A 17,986-nucleotide genomic window follows, 5' to 3' on the forward strand; every position below is an offset into this window, starting at 1 on the left:
TTGGCCTGTTTGGCCAAAAACAGAGCTAAAAGAAGAATGAATACTGACTTACACTGGCCAGGTGGCCAGAAGTCCGAATGTTGCTCTGTAACTGCTGGATATATACGCAACTGTTTGCTAACAAGCACCATAATAGCATAAAAGGTGATAATATGTTAATGTTGTTTTTAGAACTGGTTTCCATTGGACCAGGTGGCTAAAATCTCATTCTACAGTAGTGTTGTAGTCAAGACTGCCCAAACCGAGACCAAGTCAAGACCAAGACCAGAGTTTATTGAGACTGAGACAAGACCAAGACTTTTAGGGGCTGAGACCAAGACGGAGGGAGGACGAGACCAAGAAAAGACCAAGAAGATTACATAACACGCAATAAAATGTGGAACGAGATCATAGGTGCTTCTGAAATTGATCTGAAAGATCCACATTCCCATTAAATCACCCACATACAAACAATAAGAGCTGACTGCAACTTAAGCATCTTTATTCAACACTCTTTTTCCATGTTTACCATCCACTTAACGCTAAAGATGGGCGATATGGCCAAAAATGTTATCACATTAAAAAGTCATATAATTTGATATCAATAATTAACACGATAAATGTCAAATGTTCTTTAAAATTTAAAGGCAGAATGGTAATTGTGGTTTTAAACATTTCTTTATGGTCAGAACAAATATTTCACAAATATTTCAAAACAATTATGATAAAATCTTTTTTCAACAAAAAGGCACAAGTTAAATTAAGTAGTCCTTTTTCAGGCCCTTTTCCTCAACAAAATATCTTAATAGAAAACTTAAGTGCTTATTCATTTGTGATTCTAATGAATTAAATCAAACGTTTATTAAACATTTGTTATATTATTAATGAGGAAAATGATAGCACTTTAATTATCATTATTAATTTATTACACAACACATTTTTTTGTGAAAGCATTAGGCTTTCTGGGTGAGTCTTGTAACGTTATTCCATATTTGATTATTCACTTTTGATCTCCAACTGTGTATTCAAACTCAAAATTAGCTCTGGTTTAAAATGTGCTTATGGCCTCGGTCTCCACTCCCCCCACACTCTCTGCTGTCACATCTCTAAGCAAGCTCTCTCAACAAAATGAGCGAGCGGTACAATGGAGCGTAGCTTTAAAGGGGCTATATGAAAGTTTTTCAATGAAATTAATCAAATTTTCATTGCCTTATTGTCAATGGACTCAAAACTCACTTAGAAATGAATCACACGCCTGTTTTCTCCGTTGCTTGAATCAGCCACTATTCTGCTTTTAATGTGAGGTCTCCAGGTCGGATTCAGCCCTGTGCGCGCTCCCGAGCCTCTCAGACTACAGCGACAACACGGCAGGTAACGACATGCAGTCCACTAACACCACAAAACAACCGGTTCCCCCGCAAAACACAGGCTCCACGTAAGGATACAAAACAACAATAAAGGTTTATGTGCTGAAGCCCATCAGACCAAACAGGTTCAGATGATGTCGAGTAAGAACAAAGTGAGTATTAGTAAAGCTGGAGAAACAGAGAGAAAGTCAAGTTAGCTCGCCGGCTAACGCCAAGCAGTTGCTAATGTTATCCGGTGCAAAGTTATATAACGTTAGCTTTCCACATTACTTCACCAACTAACGCCACACATGTTACTATCCTGTGTACCACTGTTGATTTAGCCTGCTAGAAAGGATGTAACGGTAAAAAGAAAATGTGGAGCGATTTGCTTACTAACATTAGCCTATAGTGATGCAGCCAGGAGCAGCCAGCTAACGCTACAGTAGCTCGGACCTGCCGCTGTTTGCTTCGTATGTCCAGTTTAGGTTTATTGTGGTTTTTATATAGTCTATGGATTTTTACCAATAACGTTACTCAGGTAACGTTACACAGCTTCTCCACCTCAGTCGCTGTAACTAACGTGAACCACATAAAACACTGCAACAAAACGGCCACAACAACCCAGAGGAAGAGCCATCCACTATCACTAGTTACAGTAAAGTTACTTACTGCGGTCTAACTGTTATAAAGTGTGACACAATCTTGTTTTAATATCCAGTCCAGCTCACTAACCGTTTCGTTATCATCCAATACATGTAGCTGTCATGACACTGCTGAGCCTCCGGTGAGAGATTCACAGATAGTAAAGATAGTTACTGAAAGCAGCAGGTAAGCTAACGCTGTAGCACACTGGCTAAATGCAGTAAATGTACCGTGATCATGTAACGAGCATGGATTAGTTCAACCTGCAGCTGATAAAACTATTACTGTAACGTTGCAGCGGGAGTTTGTTCTCTCTGTCTGTTCTCCCTGCCTATAGCTGTCACTCTGCCTTTTTTCGGGAGTATTGAGCCGATATGCGGCTCGCTGCGCTGAATGAAAGGTACGGAGCCGGTGTTGATCTGCCTCTGAGACGGGAACGTTGAAGTAACAGAGCCTGAACATGTCTGGAGAAAAGCCACAGCCTGCATGATGGGGTTCCTGCGTTTATTGTGGTATTTCTGTATGAAACTGGTTGTGTTTTGGATTCTGCTCGCTCATGAGTTCAAGCGAGAGCACGCGTACGAGCACACGCCTGGTTGCAGTCTTGGAACCGCACCGCTAGTGGCCGCTGGAAACTACATAATGCTGCTTTAACGTTGGGAGCCGTAAGCAACTGACAAGTAGCTAATGGGCATGTAACTTACACATAAACTACATAGCGGCATCTGGCCTGTCTCGTCATTGTTTATCACGAGAAAAATGGTAACTTTGCAACAAGTTGTCACCACATGCCCTGTCCTCAAACTAACTGCATTACCTACTTCCCTCAATAGTTAACTAAATTAGGTAATGTTAGCTTGTGCACCTGGCTAGGTGGCAAATAACTGGGAAGCAACCATAGCAAGCAACTGAAATTTGTGCCTTGAAATATACAGTATTCATCCTTAAGCTTGCTAGATCTGCTAATATCATGTAACGTTACACAGTCTTGTGGCAGTAAAAGTTAATAATGTGGTGTCTTTGTAAGGTTGCACTGGAGAATTTATATACTGCTGTGTGTTTTCTTCTGGACGCTGTTTGACACATTAATTCTTTATAGTTTAGATAGCTAAATGTTATTACAAAGATTTTGCTGACCTATCCTCCAGACAGCCACATCTTCACTTGTCTCACCCATTCACTTTCTTGTAGTGTGTGTGAAGAGGGGCAGGGAGGGGTGACGGTAGCGTTTACGGTATATTGGTTGCATTTGAAGCAATAAGTTTTACATCCGATCGAAATAAGGGTGTTAACAAATAAATCAGACTAAAATGTCTGAGACCAAGACCGGTCTTGAGTACTACAACACTATTCTACAGATAATGGCTTCAAACATTGACATTTAAAGCAGCATTAATTGATTTTTTGACCACTTGACCAGTTGTAAACACACTGAAATATTATCACCTTATAAAGGTGTTATGGCTAATGTGTTAACAAACAGATGCCTATTTACACTTCCAGCAGATCAAGAACAACATTAGCATTCATTCTGAGGTGAGTTTCTGGCCACCTTTTCTCCACTAACTCCTGGGAGTAATACTTGGATCTTTGCTAGATGCTCCATTATGTTTACCCACCAGTTAGTCGGTAACTATTTCTATCTGCTGTTTGATGTTGAGCTGGTAGTGTACAGTGGGGTTTTTAAAAGCTTTTTTGTTTGCTGAAAACTGTTTGTTACTACTGGAAACAAGGTTGGTAAGTAAAGTTGTGAGCCATAAAACAAAAACAGTGGTTAACTAAAATGCTCTATGGTCCTGAAGGGAACTGATAATTATCTGAGTTTCTCACTATGAATAACCTAATACATTTGATCAATTGTTAAAACAAAAATATTGGTTACTGCGGCTTAAAAGCTATTCTGGGTACAATCTATGACTTTGGTGACTCCTAGTAATAGTAGACACAGGAAAATGGGAGAAAGAAACATAGGTCATCAGAGTTACTTAAAGGTAATATAACCACATAGACACTCTACACATAAGGTCTTTAAATAGGCATAATGGTCATTAGCGTTATACCAAAGTAGGGGGGATAGGTCCAGAGAAAGAAAAATAATCTACCGTACCTGGGTCCAGGCTGAAGTTGAAGGAGATATATAAACCTGCATTTTCATCCAGACCATCCACAGCTTTGACTGTGAAGTTCAACGTTCCTTCAGTGGGAAGTGTTACACTAAGACATGTCCCATTCCCAGCTTCACCTACTGTCCCATCACCACCCCTGTCGTCATGTCCCACAGGGTACTTGTTGGGCAGGGTGACCTGTATGGCCTGTTCATGGTCCAGGTCCTGGATGGGTATGAACTGGCCCTGAGGCGTGGTGAGCTCCATGGCAACTAGAGTGGTGGAAATTGGAGGGTCGGCTGCAGTCAGCAAAGGGTTAGATCCTAATTCTGCATCCACATCAAACAGTACCTGTACCACCTCAGACTTCTGAATCTTCAGGTAAGCAGTAAGGGAGGCGGGGATATGAAACTGACATAGAGAACTCTTTGATTGGTCAGTTGATGATGACTGAGACGGGGTGATTTGGTTTTGGTGGGACTGGTGAGTGCAGAGGAGGTCGGCAGGGTCTCCTTGGAAACCCACTGTGTTGATGTAAGGAGTGGAAAGTAAAAGGGGTGCTTCGCCAAGAACACGTGCATGCATCAGTGAGCGCATTAAGGCCCCTGCGTGACCCAGTGCTGACAAGGCGATTGCGGATGCTGACTGCAGAGTGCTTGAGTAGGCTGGGTGCGAACTGGAAGCACTGACAGACTCAGACACAGCAGCCAGCGTTCTACCTGCAAACACAGAGAACACAAAATATTCACCCGTTGGTAAAGTTCGCAGTCAGTACATGACTGTTTCATGCAGGAAAGGGTTGTTGACTGGCACCTATGATGTTAAGGATGTTCCTTCCTGTTTCAGCAGCTGACAAAACACCAGGACTCATCTGTTCCTCCATTACACGGATCATCTTCCCCACAGCTTCCATAACTTTCTCTTGGCAGTTATCACATACCAATTCACTAGAAACAGCCTCAGGAAAAAAATAAAAAATAAATTACAGAACACTTGAAAGGTGTAACATTTGAAAGTGAGGTGAACTTTGAGAAGTTTGGTGTTGAATGTCTTTCCTGTCTTTATGGTCTCTTTGTGTCTCTGTGTTTGCATGAATTACTGTGGGCACAAATATGAGAATGTTCTCAATGGATTAAAATTCTCTTCATGTTTGAGATTTTGCACCTGTCTTCTCTGAAGCATTTTCAACATTATTGATCACTTGTTAAACGATTCTGAGCGGAAAATGATGATTAAACAAGCTAGGTGGTTATTTACAATAGACTGTGACAATGCGGAGCTGATCTGATCAACATCCAGCAATGTGGACATGGGGAGAGAGGCCAGGGCTTGGATCACATTTTCCTGGATCTCCCTTCTGTCCATGAGCTCCCTGGCAGTCTGTCCAGACTCCATCTGTGGACAGATTGGGGAAACTCATTAGTCTAAATTCTGAGAAATGCAAACTTTTTAAGATTATCACATCCATTATAATCATAGTGTTCGGTTTTTCTGTTCTGGAGAACAGCTCGTAAATCATGATCAGTTTAAAGTGTCATTCCCTGCACTGGCAAATGAGATATGATGCTAACACACTACCTGATTGAGTTGGCTGGTGAGGGCAATGGAATAAGGGATGATCTCTTGTGGGTTGCCATGTTGGACTAAAGCCCACAGCTCTGTCTGGCTCTTGTTTCTGAGCCACTGACTAGCAACTTCGTCCCTTGCAGGATTTTCAACTGTCAGCGGTCTGGAGAAAGGAGCAATCAGGCATACTGAGAGTTCACTAAAACATGACACAAGACATTTGACATTACGTGTAATAACCCCAGGCTTTACACCTAAAAACAAAAGCACCACATTTTGTGCAGAATCCATCTTTACATAGTAAACATGCGTACCTGTTTAGCTAGTACATCTATGATTATCCTTTATTAATCAACAACAACGTATATTCACTGGAATCATACCAACAATTTTGTGATAACTTCCATTTACCCAAAATACATTTGATTAATTTCCTTCCAATTATTCACTACGTATATTATATTAGTCTGGACAGACATGGATGTAAACTGCAACTTGACTGGTTGGCAGAGGCATTAAACTGCAGGGCGGTAATTTTAGTTATGATCTTTGACAGAAAAATAAAGTATGGTGGCAGGTGTTGCACATAACCACAAACATAATTGTTTATTTTGATCAGGCTGCATCAAATCCTGGTAGTTTACCTGTTCAGAGCAATGACCTTTGCCCCTAGAAGGTTTTCTATCAGCAATCTAACTGAGATAACTGACATTTTTCTTTCTTTCCCAGGACTTCCCATTGGAACCAGGCTGCCAAATGTTGAACGAGTACCCCTAGGAAGAGAATTGGATAAAATGCTCACATTTGACAGTAAGCAATCCCAAACCTTACTTCTTTTAGACGTTTTTAACATCTAGGTCAGGATCACACTTCCCTGTCTATTAATAGCTGTATGTTGAGGCCTGTATTCACCTGTACAGAGTGAGCAGGGGGCACTCTGTGCCAATGGGCTGGCATGATGCTACCTGAAAGGTATAGATCAGCTGAGAGGCCCTGCTTTCATCATCTTGCCACCCTGCCGGGACAACAGATGTAAGCGGAACACAGTCAAATTGCTGAAGAAGCATTTATCCTTTTGACTTGTCAAATCAAAAGTGCTGCATTTTTCCTCTGAAGGTTACAAAGAACTATACAGAAAAATATAGATGCAAACTGGATTTTATAATACTATTACTAAAGCCACATTATTACCTGTACAGTTGTAAGTGACCACTGTCTCCAGCAGATGTATATCTGATTCTGGACTGAGATCACACAGCCCGCCGTGTGGAGGATTGTTAGGTAGTATCGTCAGACTGGCACTACCCCACTGCCCTCTTCCAGGCTGGGATACATTGAGAGTGAAGGTATAACTCTGCCCTGGTTGCAGGACACCTGAATGCACCACCAAGTTAGGAGAATGTCTCCCTGTAGAGGTGGTGACCTTGTTAAGCTCGAGGCTCATGCCAGTCTGGTCTTCAGCACTCCATTTGTACTGTGAAAAGACACATAAATGAATCAGAATAACACTGAATGTCTTTTTTTTCTGTGTATACTTGTATATTTCTTGGCTGCAAATAAGAAACCGTTTTAATTTATCTGCCTTATCAAGCATGGCTAAGATTCAATATAGATTAAACAATCCAATCACAAATTAATTATCTAAGCAGATAAACGCCAAAATTAAAAAGATAATTAATAACAGCAGATGCTGCAGCAGAGGGAGCATCGTGCGTTAATAGGTTGTCTTTTTCACTTTTTTCACTTGTTTCATGTTTTTAAAGAAATGTTTTGCCTTATACTACCTTCACTTCAGATTTTTTTCACAAACCCTGATGAAATTAAATTATATGTACATTTACAAGTAAGCTGAACTTTAGGATCAGAATCATTACCTGAGCCTGGTCATCACACTGTCCACACTGTCCAGAGAGGATGATGGGGGTGTAACTAATGTAGTGAGGGGAGGACAACACAGAACTGGACACACATTCCACAATCACAGGAAGCACAGGAGCTTCGCACACAGTCACCTAAAGATAAGAGAGATAAGAGTCTTCTTTGAATAAATTTGTTGGGGTTCCTATGGTAAGTTCTTCCATAATTTCTCAAGTCTGCAAAACAATTTATTTGCAAGTGATATTCAACATGACTTCATATAGCTTTTCTCAACTGAAAAGCAGATACAAGAAAAAACATGCTTTTGCGTGAGAATGGAGTGAGGTTATGGGTAATACTCACTGTCTGGTTGACAGAGGCAGGTCTCTTCCCTGCTTTGTGTACTGTGAGGGTGAAAACGTAGACTGTGCCTGAGTGAAGCTGGGTGCTGAGTACAGTCATTTTACTGCTGTTAATCCCAATGGGCTGCTTTCCAAAATACGACTCAGTGGAGTTCTGAAAATACAAACACCCAGGTGTTAGTAACATCTACATATGTCTCAAGTCGGGATCCATTTGTTATATTATGATTCCTTTTCCCACTCATAATAATAGCAGTGGGAAAGGTGGGATAAGCGATTTTGGAGAACACCATGAAAAATACCATGAGATAAAGCGAACAACGACACAGCAATTACTGTAACTAACGTTAGCTAGGTTGCAAACTGTTGTTGCAGTTGCTGCTGTGAAGCTAACATGCAGAGAAGACAAGACAGTCCCAGAGCCAACACAGCAGCTCCAAACAGCAAAACTCACCACTCTCTGGCTGCTTTAGCTAACATCCCAACAACAGCATGTCTTGGCATACAAGAAAGTAGGCGGAATGTTTTTTATTTGTTTCCCATTTACAGAGCCAGGCTTTTGTACAAACACCAGATTTTTTTTCAGCACACACACAAAATGGAAAGCTAGTGGACCATGGGGAGATATTTGCTGAATTTGACATAAAGACGTGTATTGGATTAGAACCGCTTATCCCACATTTAATGTGTATTAATTTAATTTTGCTTTAACATCACGAGACATTTACCACTGTCACAAAGGTCCAGTGATACTGCAGTGCATCCTCCACTCCTGGCTCTACGTCAGGGTCTTGGGACTCAGATCCGTCCAGAACAAGGTCACTGAGGCTGGGCCACAGTCTTTGTGAGCCTCCCTTGATGACAGCTACAAGTGGGGAGTGGACTACTGTAATGCTGGTTTTTCGTTGGACACGTAGAGGAGTCCCCTGGAGTGAAACAGTGAATACCAGGCAATACTTTCCCATATCGAGAGTGTGCTTTGGGAGCAAGAGAAAAGGTGAAGTTGCATCTACCTGTCTTGTAAGAATGACTTTGTTCCCAGAGAATTCCAAGTTGGCATTGGTGCAATCTGACTTTTTGAGTATCTCCCATAGGTATGTGGTTTTGTAAGCAGAACACTTAATGTCCACATTTGCTTCAAAGAAACTCGGTCTAGACCTGAAGATGGTAGAATGGCTCTGTACAATTGAAGCTTGAGGGCTGGAACACTGGAGCTTCTCCACCTCCATGTGTAACAGTGTGGACACATGGCTGACACTGTTGTGAACCTTGACCATAACACTGTATTTCCCAGGAATATAATAAGTATGACAGACTCTGCTTAAGTCTGTCACTAGTGCTTCAGTGGAGTCTCCAAAGTCCCAGAGGTACCTGAGGTTGCTCCCTCCATTCACTGTTGCAGAAAATGTGACAGCATGCCCAACAAATATTCTTTCTGAGTGACAGACCAGCTTGACGTTCTTAACAGGCCACTGAACTGTAGCAGTATCATTTAGTATCTTGGAACAGAATCCATTGGTGGCTAACACGCTAACAGACAATGAACCATTCCCTGGTGAAGTAAAGATGACTTCTTGTCCCATCAGCCATGTGGGCTTAGACCCTGCCAAGTGAAATATCCAGGTGTAATTGGCGGGAAGTCCACTTTGAATTTCTGCCTTGAACTGGATTCCTTTCAGAGCCTCTAGAGCAGCAGAACAGCAGTTTAGAAGTCGCAAACCTTGAATATCCTCAGTGACCAGAATGCTGGAGGACACCTCTGCACTACTGACCAGATTCCAAGCTCTCACTGTAACTGTAAGTGTCCCTGCTGGAAGGCTTGATGTGGTGAGCCGCCCTTTGAGAATACCCTGACTATGAGTCCAGTTTTCGCTTCTAAATGTTATAACAAAGCTTACATTGCTGCCGTCAGAGATTGTTGGAATAAAAGTAACATTTTCCTTGGTGCAGAACGAAGACTTGGAAATGTTCAGCATTAGACTTTTGATTGCATCCTGGACTGTAACAGTGTGGGAAACCAGCTGCCAATTGATCCAATTGGAGACATTCAAAGACACTTGATAAATGCCTGCATGTGGGAAAGTGTAGACAAAGGTCTGATTACTGGCAGTAAAAAGTGTGTTTTCTGCCCCTCTAATGTTCCAGTTCCAGTGCAGATCACTACCCTTCCAACTGAGGCCATGGAGAGGAACGACAGCACTTGTGGTGATATAAAATGGATGATTTCTTTCTTCAATTTCAAAGTCCACCTGTTGGACCTCCTCCTGAACATTAAAGTCTTTGGTGACATTGCTGTGGCTGAGGACATTCTGAACAGAAACTTTGAAAAGACAATGACCCAAACTTGTAAAGGTGTGGAGGAGAAAGGGCTCCTGTGTCTGCAGGGGTGGAAGATCAGATTTCACAAACCAAAGGTACTGTAGGTCTGACCCGGTAACCACAGATACAGAGATATTCACTACTTTACCTAATGCCACAATGTTTGATTGTGTTGTAATTAGTGCACTTGTTACACGCTGTACTGCCACTAAAGAAACAATGCTGGTGGCCTGACCCAACTTATTAGAAGCAGTTAGCTGAACTGAAATCCCACCAGGAGTTTCAGCTAACATATAAAAAAACTTTCCATCACCAGTAATTTGTCGATTTATTCCATTCTGTGTACCAAGCCAGTGATAAGTGACATTGGAGCCCTTGGTGAATGAAGCAATAAATGGCAGTTCCTCTTGGGTTGGTACATATTTCAGGTTTGTCAGGTGCTGGCATTTAATCTGAAGACCCTCTATTCTTTCAAAGACCTCAATTAAAATAGCTGCCTCTTTTCTGCTCACCAAGTTCTGTGCTACAACCATCACTTGATACACTCCTGGTTTCAGGAAAGTATATCTAAACTGATAAGTCCCCTGTTTGGTTGAGGTCATACCATCCACAGTCCAGTAGTAGTTGGTGCTACTGATAGCACTGCTAATTGCTGAGATAAGAGTTTCTTCTCCTGCTACAGCATAAGGCTGGTTGGTGTGAAGTAAAAGGTCTGAAACAGGAAGTAAAACATTTACTTTAATGGTCACAGAATCACGACTAACAGCGTTAAATGCTGTGGCGGTGATGGTGAACTGACCCGTCGAGGTAAAGACATGTGACACATTTTGCTTCTGCTCCAATGGAGAGCCATCTCCAAAGTCCCACAGCACTGACACATTGCTGCCAGTGCAACTAGCAACCCAAAATGATGCTAATGTATTGACCATCAGTGTGTCACTTTGACTATCATGCGCCACAGACAGGTCCCTCACAGGGTTCTGAATGGTGATACTAGCTGTGGCTGTTTTGTTGTTGACTTTGTTACTTGCCGTTACTGATACTTCTTCAATACCTTCATCTTTAAAGATGAAACACTTTTGAGCATTTTCTGTCATGGGAATGAGACTAGAGGGCCGTTTAAACCATTTAAATTGGTAACCTGTCATCTGTTCCGGGAAAACTAACACTCTAAAGCATACCTCTTCTCCTACTGCCACTACTTCCTGTGGTGACTGCACTGTCATGTTAGTTATTGGTGCTTCGACACAGATACTTGTATCAAATGATACAGATGTAATAGAACTAAACACAGTCAAACTGATGTGAAAAATCCCTTGGCTTTGAAATGTGTGCATGACAGTTGACTGTCCCCTCACTACAGTCAGAGGCGATCCATCTCCAAACAGCCAATGGAAAGTAATAATAGATATGTTCCCATTCACCAGAGCTCTAAGCTGTATGTCTCTTCCACTCATGACACATTCTTTAGGGAGAACTCCACTAATAGCCAACCTATAGACCTCTACACTGATAGACTGATGAGCTTGGCTGACAGAATTCAAGACAGTTACATCCACTGTATAGTTCCCTGGTGACTTATAGATGTGGGAGGTTGAACCATCTGTAAGGTTTCCCTGCAATGACCCATCACCAAAGACAAAATTCCACTTGAGACTTGTACCAGTGGCCACTGAAGCTCTGAAGTCTGTAGCACAGCTTAGTTCACTGGGTCCATTATAGCTGATCATTAATCCAGAGATTTTATCCATAACTTCCACCATGAGCCAGGTGGTCAGGACTGTAACAGCGTTGTTAGCGCACACTGTGACATTATAAACCCCTGCAGAAGCAAACGTGTGGTTAATTTTATGGTTGATGCCTTCGACAGCTTTGCAGCCATCGCCAAAGTCCCAAGTGTAGACGACTGCATAGGAGGAGGGCTCAGCGGAAGCTTCCAGAAGAAGAGTCTGTTTGACGAGGGGCACGGGAAGGGAAGAGGAAATGAGGAGGTGATTTAATTGAGGACGGGCACTTATCTTCGTGGACACGTCAGTGTTGTCATATTGGTTGGCGACTTGAACATGAAGTGTATAGTCATCTGCATAAAACAAACACACAAGAAAATAGATTTTACTCTGATGGGCTGGATAATAAGGACAAAGCACAGTTTCTATCAGTGTCACTCTTATCACCAATGTCACCAAAATAAGGAATTTTCAAATTCTAAATGAAGCAGCTATTTAAAACAAACAAATAACAATGTAAATTAGATAGATCTCCAAGTGACCTGGCTCTATGTCAAAATGGCAGAACATTTTACCAGCCAACCTTAAAAATGTTCTTACAGTTAATTGGATCTCTGCTTAATTGACTGTATCTTTAAAGCAGTAATAAACCTGCATTAAATGACTTTTTGGCTACTTTGAAGCAGGAGACTTAAGCTGTAAATACAACACACAACACTGACATATAATCACTATATAAATTTGATATGATGAACTTGTTAGCATATCACACATCCAGCAACATTAGCATGAACTTGGCAGTCAGGTGATAATTATCTGTGGGTTTGTCACAAGCAATCCGTCTCATGTTACACAACGTCATTTGATATATTGTAAAAATCGATAAGTGCAGTTTCGATTGTTTGTTTGTGTGTGTGTGTGTTTACCTGGGATGGAATATGTATAGTTCACCGAGTCGTGGACATACACCTGCTTCTCTCCTCTCTCCATAAGCCCTTCCATGGTCTGACATGGGGCAGACTGGGTGTGGATCACTTTGCTACTGCCATCCCCAAAATCCCACCTACATGGCATGCACCACATGGGAATTTGGGATAAGCTGAAAATACAACTTTACAGGTAACTTTCAATTATTTGTTCTAAAGTCAAGGTTACATGGTATGCCTTCCCAATGATTTTCTATGAGGATTTTTGCGGGTTATTTATGAAAATGCAATGTCTTACCTGAACGTGATTGGCAGGGAGATGTCCACTTTGACCCTAATGGTGTAGAGGTGTGTAGCATCCACAGCTACAACCTCCTTGACTAACAGAAACTCTGGCTCAGCCAGTGGGGTCATTTCATCAGCAGTGAGGAGGATTTGCTGGCTCTGGAAGCTCACAGGGTTGGAGGCTGTCACCTGGCAAAAAGATAGAAGGTTACTTCCCCTCTTTTTACAATTTATGGGGTTCCTTGAAAAAAGATCTCAAAATGTAATTTAGCAATATATTGTGAAGATGTATTTTTAAAAAAATAAAATAAAAAAATAAGTAACTGAGCATATATCATTATCATAAAGACAAATAAAGTATCTTACCCTGAGCTTATACTCGGCAGGTTTCTTGAAAACTACACTGTAAGATTCTCCTTCATGGGACAACATCTCCAGATTGTCAATCACCCATGTGAATTTGACTGAGGAACCACTCTGCACTTTGGCTATAAATGACTACAATGTAAAAAAATCAAAATGATACCAATGTGAGGGAATATATAATCAAACTACAAGTTACAAGGATAGACTAAGAGTCCATAGTCAGGCTAGCATTGTTAACATGCTCACAATGACAATATTAACGTGCCAATGTTTATAAGGTAAAAAGCCCTGATGAAGGCCACAAGCCAAACTTGTTGGTCTCACAATAAGTTGTACTTGATACATGTGTTGCTGGAGTTTTTGACTTCTTCAATGTTTACCATGTTCATCACTTTTGTCTAGCATGTTAGCGTGCTAACATTTGCTAATTAAAACTAAGGTGATGCAGAGGGAAATATTTGTAGGTATTTGGTTGTAGACCAAAGTATTGGACCTGAAATTTTGACCTGATGATGGCGCTACATAAAAAGTAAAAGGATCACCAAGTTATTATAAAATGATCCCATGGAAAACATCAACGTCTGTACCCAATTTCACAGAAATCCTTCCACAGATTTTCAAGACATTTTCCTGAAAACCACCTTTAAACCTCTTCCAATAGAGGAACATCACCATAGTTACTTACACAAAGTATGAGCTAGGGCTGCCCCGCATCGAAGTTTCGATGCTTTGATGGACGGAGTCTGATTCGACTGTCAATCTCACAGTTGTAGCTTCGCAGCAAAATGAGGATCATGCCATTTTGGCGATATGGGGGTGCTCAATGTCTGATTTTACATAGAACTACCAGTTTTCTCCCAATAAGTTAAAATACAGCCAATTACAATATACATTTCAACGTTTAATGTGTAAATAAACATTCACAAACACACACTGATTCGACTATGGGCAAGACTTGACAATTCTGATTTGACTATGTAAACTGTTAGTCGGGGACAGCCCTAGTATGAACCATGAATGTCTGTATGAATGTTAAATGTGAAGCTGTCTAATAGCTGTTGATATATTTCAGTCTGGATCAAAGTGGTGAACTGACCAGCCAGTCTTGCCGTCTCATCAGCCACACTGCCAACGCGATAACTAAAAGTAATTGGTCAAATAAGACGAATGCGTGTGTTGTCAATATAATTTTGTCTTCTTACCTGTGCGGTCTCTACAAGCATCCTCAGGCATCCATGTGGCTTAACGCTAAGCCCTGTCACTGCCTTGTAGCCACAAACCTTCACACTCACACTCTGAGAGCTTACTGCATCCAACACACTGATGTTCAGCGTTTGAACCCCGACTGATGGCAACACCAGAGTCACTGAAGAGAACCAGTCATTGTGGGAATATCTCTTACAGCCTGGCCAAGACTGAGCCACCTCTTCAGGGCAAGATGGACGGAAGGGGATCCCGGTCTGGAGAACTGGGGCTGACCATGAGCTCCTGGCTTTCTCTCCAAACAGGACCTTGACAACAACGAGTGTTGGGGCATCGATTTGGACATGAATCTGATTATTTTCATCGGGCACTGGGTGGATGACCATAAGCCCAAATTTAGATCTCGGATTTGGAGTAAGACCAGTTGTCTGGGCCCAAATATCTGGAGATGTGGTTGTGACTCTGTGGGTGAAGCCAAAGTTATCATGCTCGGTACCTCTGTGAAGATTGTCCATGTACAGCATCCTCAGATCACACACCACCCCGTCTACCCACAGGCCTTCTTGGGGCAGGGAAGTGAGGCCTCCCTCCCACCAGCCTCCCCAGTCGGACCCTCTAAGGGACATGTAACTCTGGCGCCAAGGGGAGTTTAGAGAAACTTCTTTGTTCAGACAATGTAGGAATGTTCCAGAGTCGCGAGTGTGTTGTATAGCCACGATATCATCAGGGTACACCATGATTGCTTGATCTGGAAGAAGCAGCTGTTGCAGAAAAAACAGTAAACTGTGTAAGGAATCTATTTTTAAAAAAGCTGCAGGAAAGGCCAAGAACAAGCAACAACTCACTCTTATAGTTTTTAATTCAGAGCTAGGGTTTATTCTCAGAGGCAGGTCTGTCACCAGGTGGTAGAACGGCGGTATTGCAGGATATCTGGGCGGTAAAGTAAAGCCACGGCCCGTTACTGCGGAGTCATAGGGGCTGCAGGGACTGGTGTGGCGGACACAGGCCTCCAGGAGGTGGCACCAGTACTGGCCCATGCTGCAGCCTCCTGTGGTGTTACATAGTGGGACTGCTGAGCAACAGCTAAATGGATTAAGGAGAGAGCTGCAACCTGAGGAGCAAAGAGCAAATTATTACCTACAATAATAAACTTACTTTCAGAAAACCTCCATAGTAACTGCTGTACTGTACCTGGAGGTACCAGGTGGTGGTTGGGGTTGCAGTAGGGTCGGAGGATTTGGACACGGGCCAGAGAGGACACTGGGCTGGGCTGGACCACCAGCTCCACTGATACCAACTGACCTGCATGACTGAACCACATCCCTGGGAACAGCTGCATCTGTGGGTGTCAAAAAGAGCACCAGAATATAAACCAATCACCAGGGTTTGAAATAATTTTTGTGTGAAAGATTGTATAGTGCTGCTATGCAACTGTTTACCGTTTGATATAGCCTGAGTGATATGTAATGCTATATTATTTAGGCATGTGTTCCAATCCTGTATTGGTGTATATGCATTGCTGTGTGTTTGGCATTTTCCAGCAGTTCAAAGAAAAAATTCTACCATTTAAGAAAAGTAAAAACTAAACAAAAATAAACCCATGTTGCAAATTTGTTTTTCTTCTTTTTCTTCCTTTCTTTTTAATCATCTTCAGACTTCTCATGCGACTTCCTGGGCACTTCCAGTGTGACACTTTACTGACCTCCACTGTGAGTTGACCGATGTCTGGGACCTTGGGGAAGGGGTGTATCTGGGTCTGAGCATAGATGCCGGTCATGAGGACAACTCCAGTCACGAAACTGGCCACAGATGGTAAAGATTCTGCATGAAGAGGAATTAACCAAAATCACCTCATGGTAATTTCAAGACACATTGCAATATGTAGGCTATTGGGCTTGTGCAATATGTTAACTATGCGATGCTTAAGCTATTGGATTATTTAATATGTCATTTAGGCAACACTTATTAGAGGTGTGCAATATCTCATCGTACACTTACTGCAGGGAATGCAGCCGGCAGGGTTGTTCAGTCAAAAACTGCTATTGGAAGAACGAGTTAAACTGCTTACTAAATACGTATCTGTCTGATGTATATGAGGATATGTGTCGTGTTGCATGAGAGTATTTGTTGAGAGATGTTCATTTTCTGCATTTTGTGTCTTTTTAAAGCTGCAGAACGGAGAGTCCAAAACAAATTTCCCTTCAGGGACAATAAAGTCTATCTTATCTTAATATTATTAGCCACACATGAAGTGTTTTATATTAATGTGTGACTTGTTTCACCAATGAAATAAAAGTCTTACCAGTTAAATCTTTTTCACAGAGAAAGAGGTGTCTTCCAGCACATTGAGCCTTCCTCCACCGTTTCTGTGTCCCCAAGGCCATTTGAGTACATACCGCCTGACTTTCACTGGCTCCGGCCCACCATGATGGCCCTGCTGGCTTCAAAACCCCAACCTGGTCAGACCCTTCTCCATCTGATCCCTTCAGCCATACCCACACAGTGGTTTTCCTTAACCAGCACGAAAACAAAGGTGAAATGTTATGTTAATAGATATAAGCACATATTGTATAGATACGTGAAAGGAGACATTTTAGAAAGACTATTGTTTGTTTTAACACTCACACTGGAAAGGAGTAGTGGATGAAGGTTTGCAGCTCCAGGCTGTCAGCATAGGCCAGATCTCCTCCCTGAGTCTCTCTGCATGAATCCTGTGCTTCAGGCCATGAAAATGTCATCTCAGAGAGCCAATAGCATCGCTGGCTGGGAAGGTGGATCTGACCTCCTTTTGGACAAGGGATGTCCTCTGGAAGGCAACAAACACACTGAACCGATCTCCAAAAGGAGCCATTTGTCAACAACGGAGTTGTCAAAGAATCAAAGAAATAAAAAGAATGTGGGTAAATAAAACGAACCAAAGTCTTGAAAGGTGAGCAAGCTGACTAACTCAATTGAACCTCTGATTTGTGTGTTTTTATTTACTATTTCTTTCAATGGTTAAGCTATGCTCAGGTTGTTTCCACTTGTACTATTCATTCATTAAACAGGTTGAGGTCATAAGTTAAATGATGAGAAGAGCAGGTTTAGCTCATCATAAGGCAGCCACAACAGATCTCACAGGACAGGTGTTTCACATTTTGCACTTTGCTGTTTCCTTTATTGCCTGTTAACTAGTGTGGCTTGTAATCCCCTGTTGATCCAATCAGGATCATTTGAGCTGAACACAAACAATACGATACACACCCAGCTTGACTGTTGAAACACTGGGGAACCAAAAACCACAAATGCTTTAAGTGAAAA

At 41.9% G+C, this 17,986-nt stretch overlaps 1 protein-coding gene and 1 long non-coding RNA gene across 3 annotated transcripts in view; one reads left to right on the forward strand and one right to left on the reverse strand.

Annotated features, from left to right (window-relative positions):
* Nucleotides 1–17,986, reverse strand: part of pkd1b (polycystic kidney disease 1b) — a 58,954-nt gene that overhangs the window by 39,492 nt on the left and 1,476 nt on the right. The window contains exons 2-19 of the mRNA XM_046069278.1: nucleotides 17,312–17,492; nucleotides 16,989–17,197; nucleotides 16,389–16,507; nucleotides 15,878–16,025; nucleotides 15,532–15,797; nucleotides 14,686–15,447; nucleotides 13,484–13,615; nucleotides 13,131–13,306; nucleotides 12,833–12,969; nucleotides 8,589–12,259; nucleotides 7,516–7,653; nucleotides 6,833–7,115; nucleotides 6,554–6,656; nucleotides 6,286–6,414; nucleotides 5,654–5,804; nucleotides 5,333–5,470; nucleotides 4,889–5,033; nucleotides 4,078–4,794 (exon numbers count right to left, since the gene is read on the reverse strand). Coding sequence (XP_045925234.1) covers nucleotides 4,078–4,794; nucleotides 4,889–5,033; nucleotides 5,333–5,470; nucleotides 5,654–5,804; nucleotides 6,286–6,414; nucleotides 6,554–6,656; nucleotides 6,833–7,115; nucleotides 7,516–7,653; nucleotides 8,589–12,259; nucleotides 12,833–12,969; nucleotides 13,131–13,306; nucleotides 13,484–13,615; nucleotides 14,686–15,447; nucleotides 15,532–15,797; nucleotides 15,878–16,025; nucleotides 16,389–16,507; nucleotides 16,989–17,197; nucleotides 17,312–17,492 — 7,605 coding nt within the window. The remainder of the gene's footprint in view (nucleotides 1–4,077; nucleotides 4,795–4,888; nucleotides 5,034–5,332; nucleotides 5,471–5,653; nucleotides 5,805–6,285; nucleotides 6,415–6,553; nucleotides 6,657–6,832; nucleotides 7,116–7,515; nucleotides 7,654–8,588; nucleotides 12,260–12,832; nucleotides 12,970–13,130; nucleotides 13,307–13,483; nucleotides 13,616–14,685; nucleotides 15,448–15,531; nucleotides 15,798–15,877; nucleotides 16,026–16,388; nucleotides 16,508–16,988; nucleotides 17,198–17,311; nucleotides 17,493–17,986) is intronic.
* On the forward strand, nucleotides 1,315–17,642 carry LOC123983143. Of its 2 annotated transcripts, XR_006828135.1 has the most exons (9): nucleotides 1,315–1,350; nucleotides 4,252–4,456; nucleotides 6,371–6,451; nucleotides 10,006–10,274; nucleotides 12,050–12,170; nucleotides 12,853–13,025; nucleotides 16,341–16,542; nucleotides 17,009–17,219; nucleotides 17,409–17,642. It is a non-coding gene; the product is annotated as an uncharacterized LOC123983143 (long non-coding RNA). The 2 variants fall into 2 exon arrangements; XR_006828136.1 differs by lacking the exon at nucleotides 1,315–1,350 and having other exon boundaries at nucleotides 3,959–4,456; nucleotides 12,900–13,025.

The sequence above is a fragment of the Micropterus dolomieu genome, linkage group LG14 (genome assembly GCF_021292245.1).
Source record: "Micropterus dolomieu isolate WLL.071019.BEF.003 ecotype Adirondacks linkage group LG14, ASM2129224v1, whole genome shotgun sequence".
Taxonomy (NCBI): domain Eukaryota; kingdom Metazoa; phylum Chordata; class Actinopteri; order Centrarchiformes; family Centrarchidae; genus Micropterus; species Micropterus dolomieu.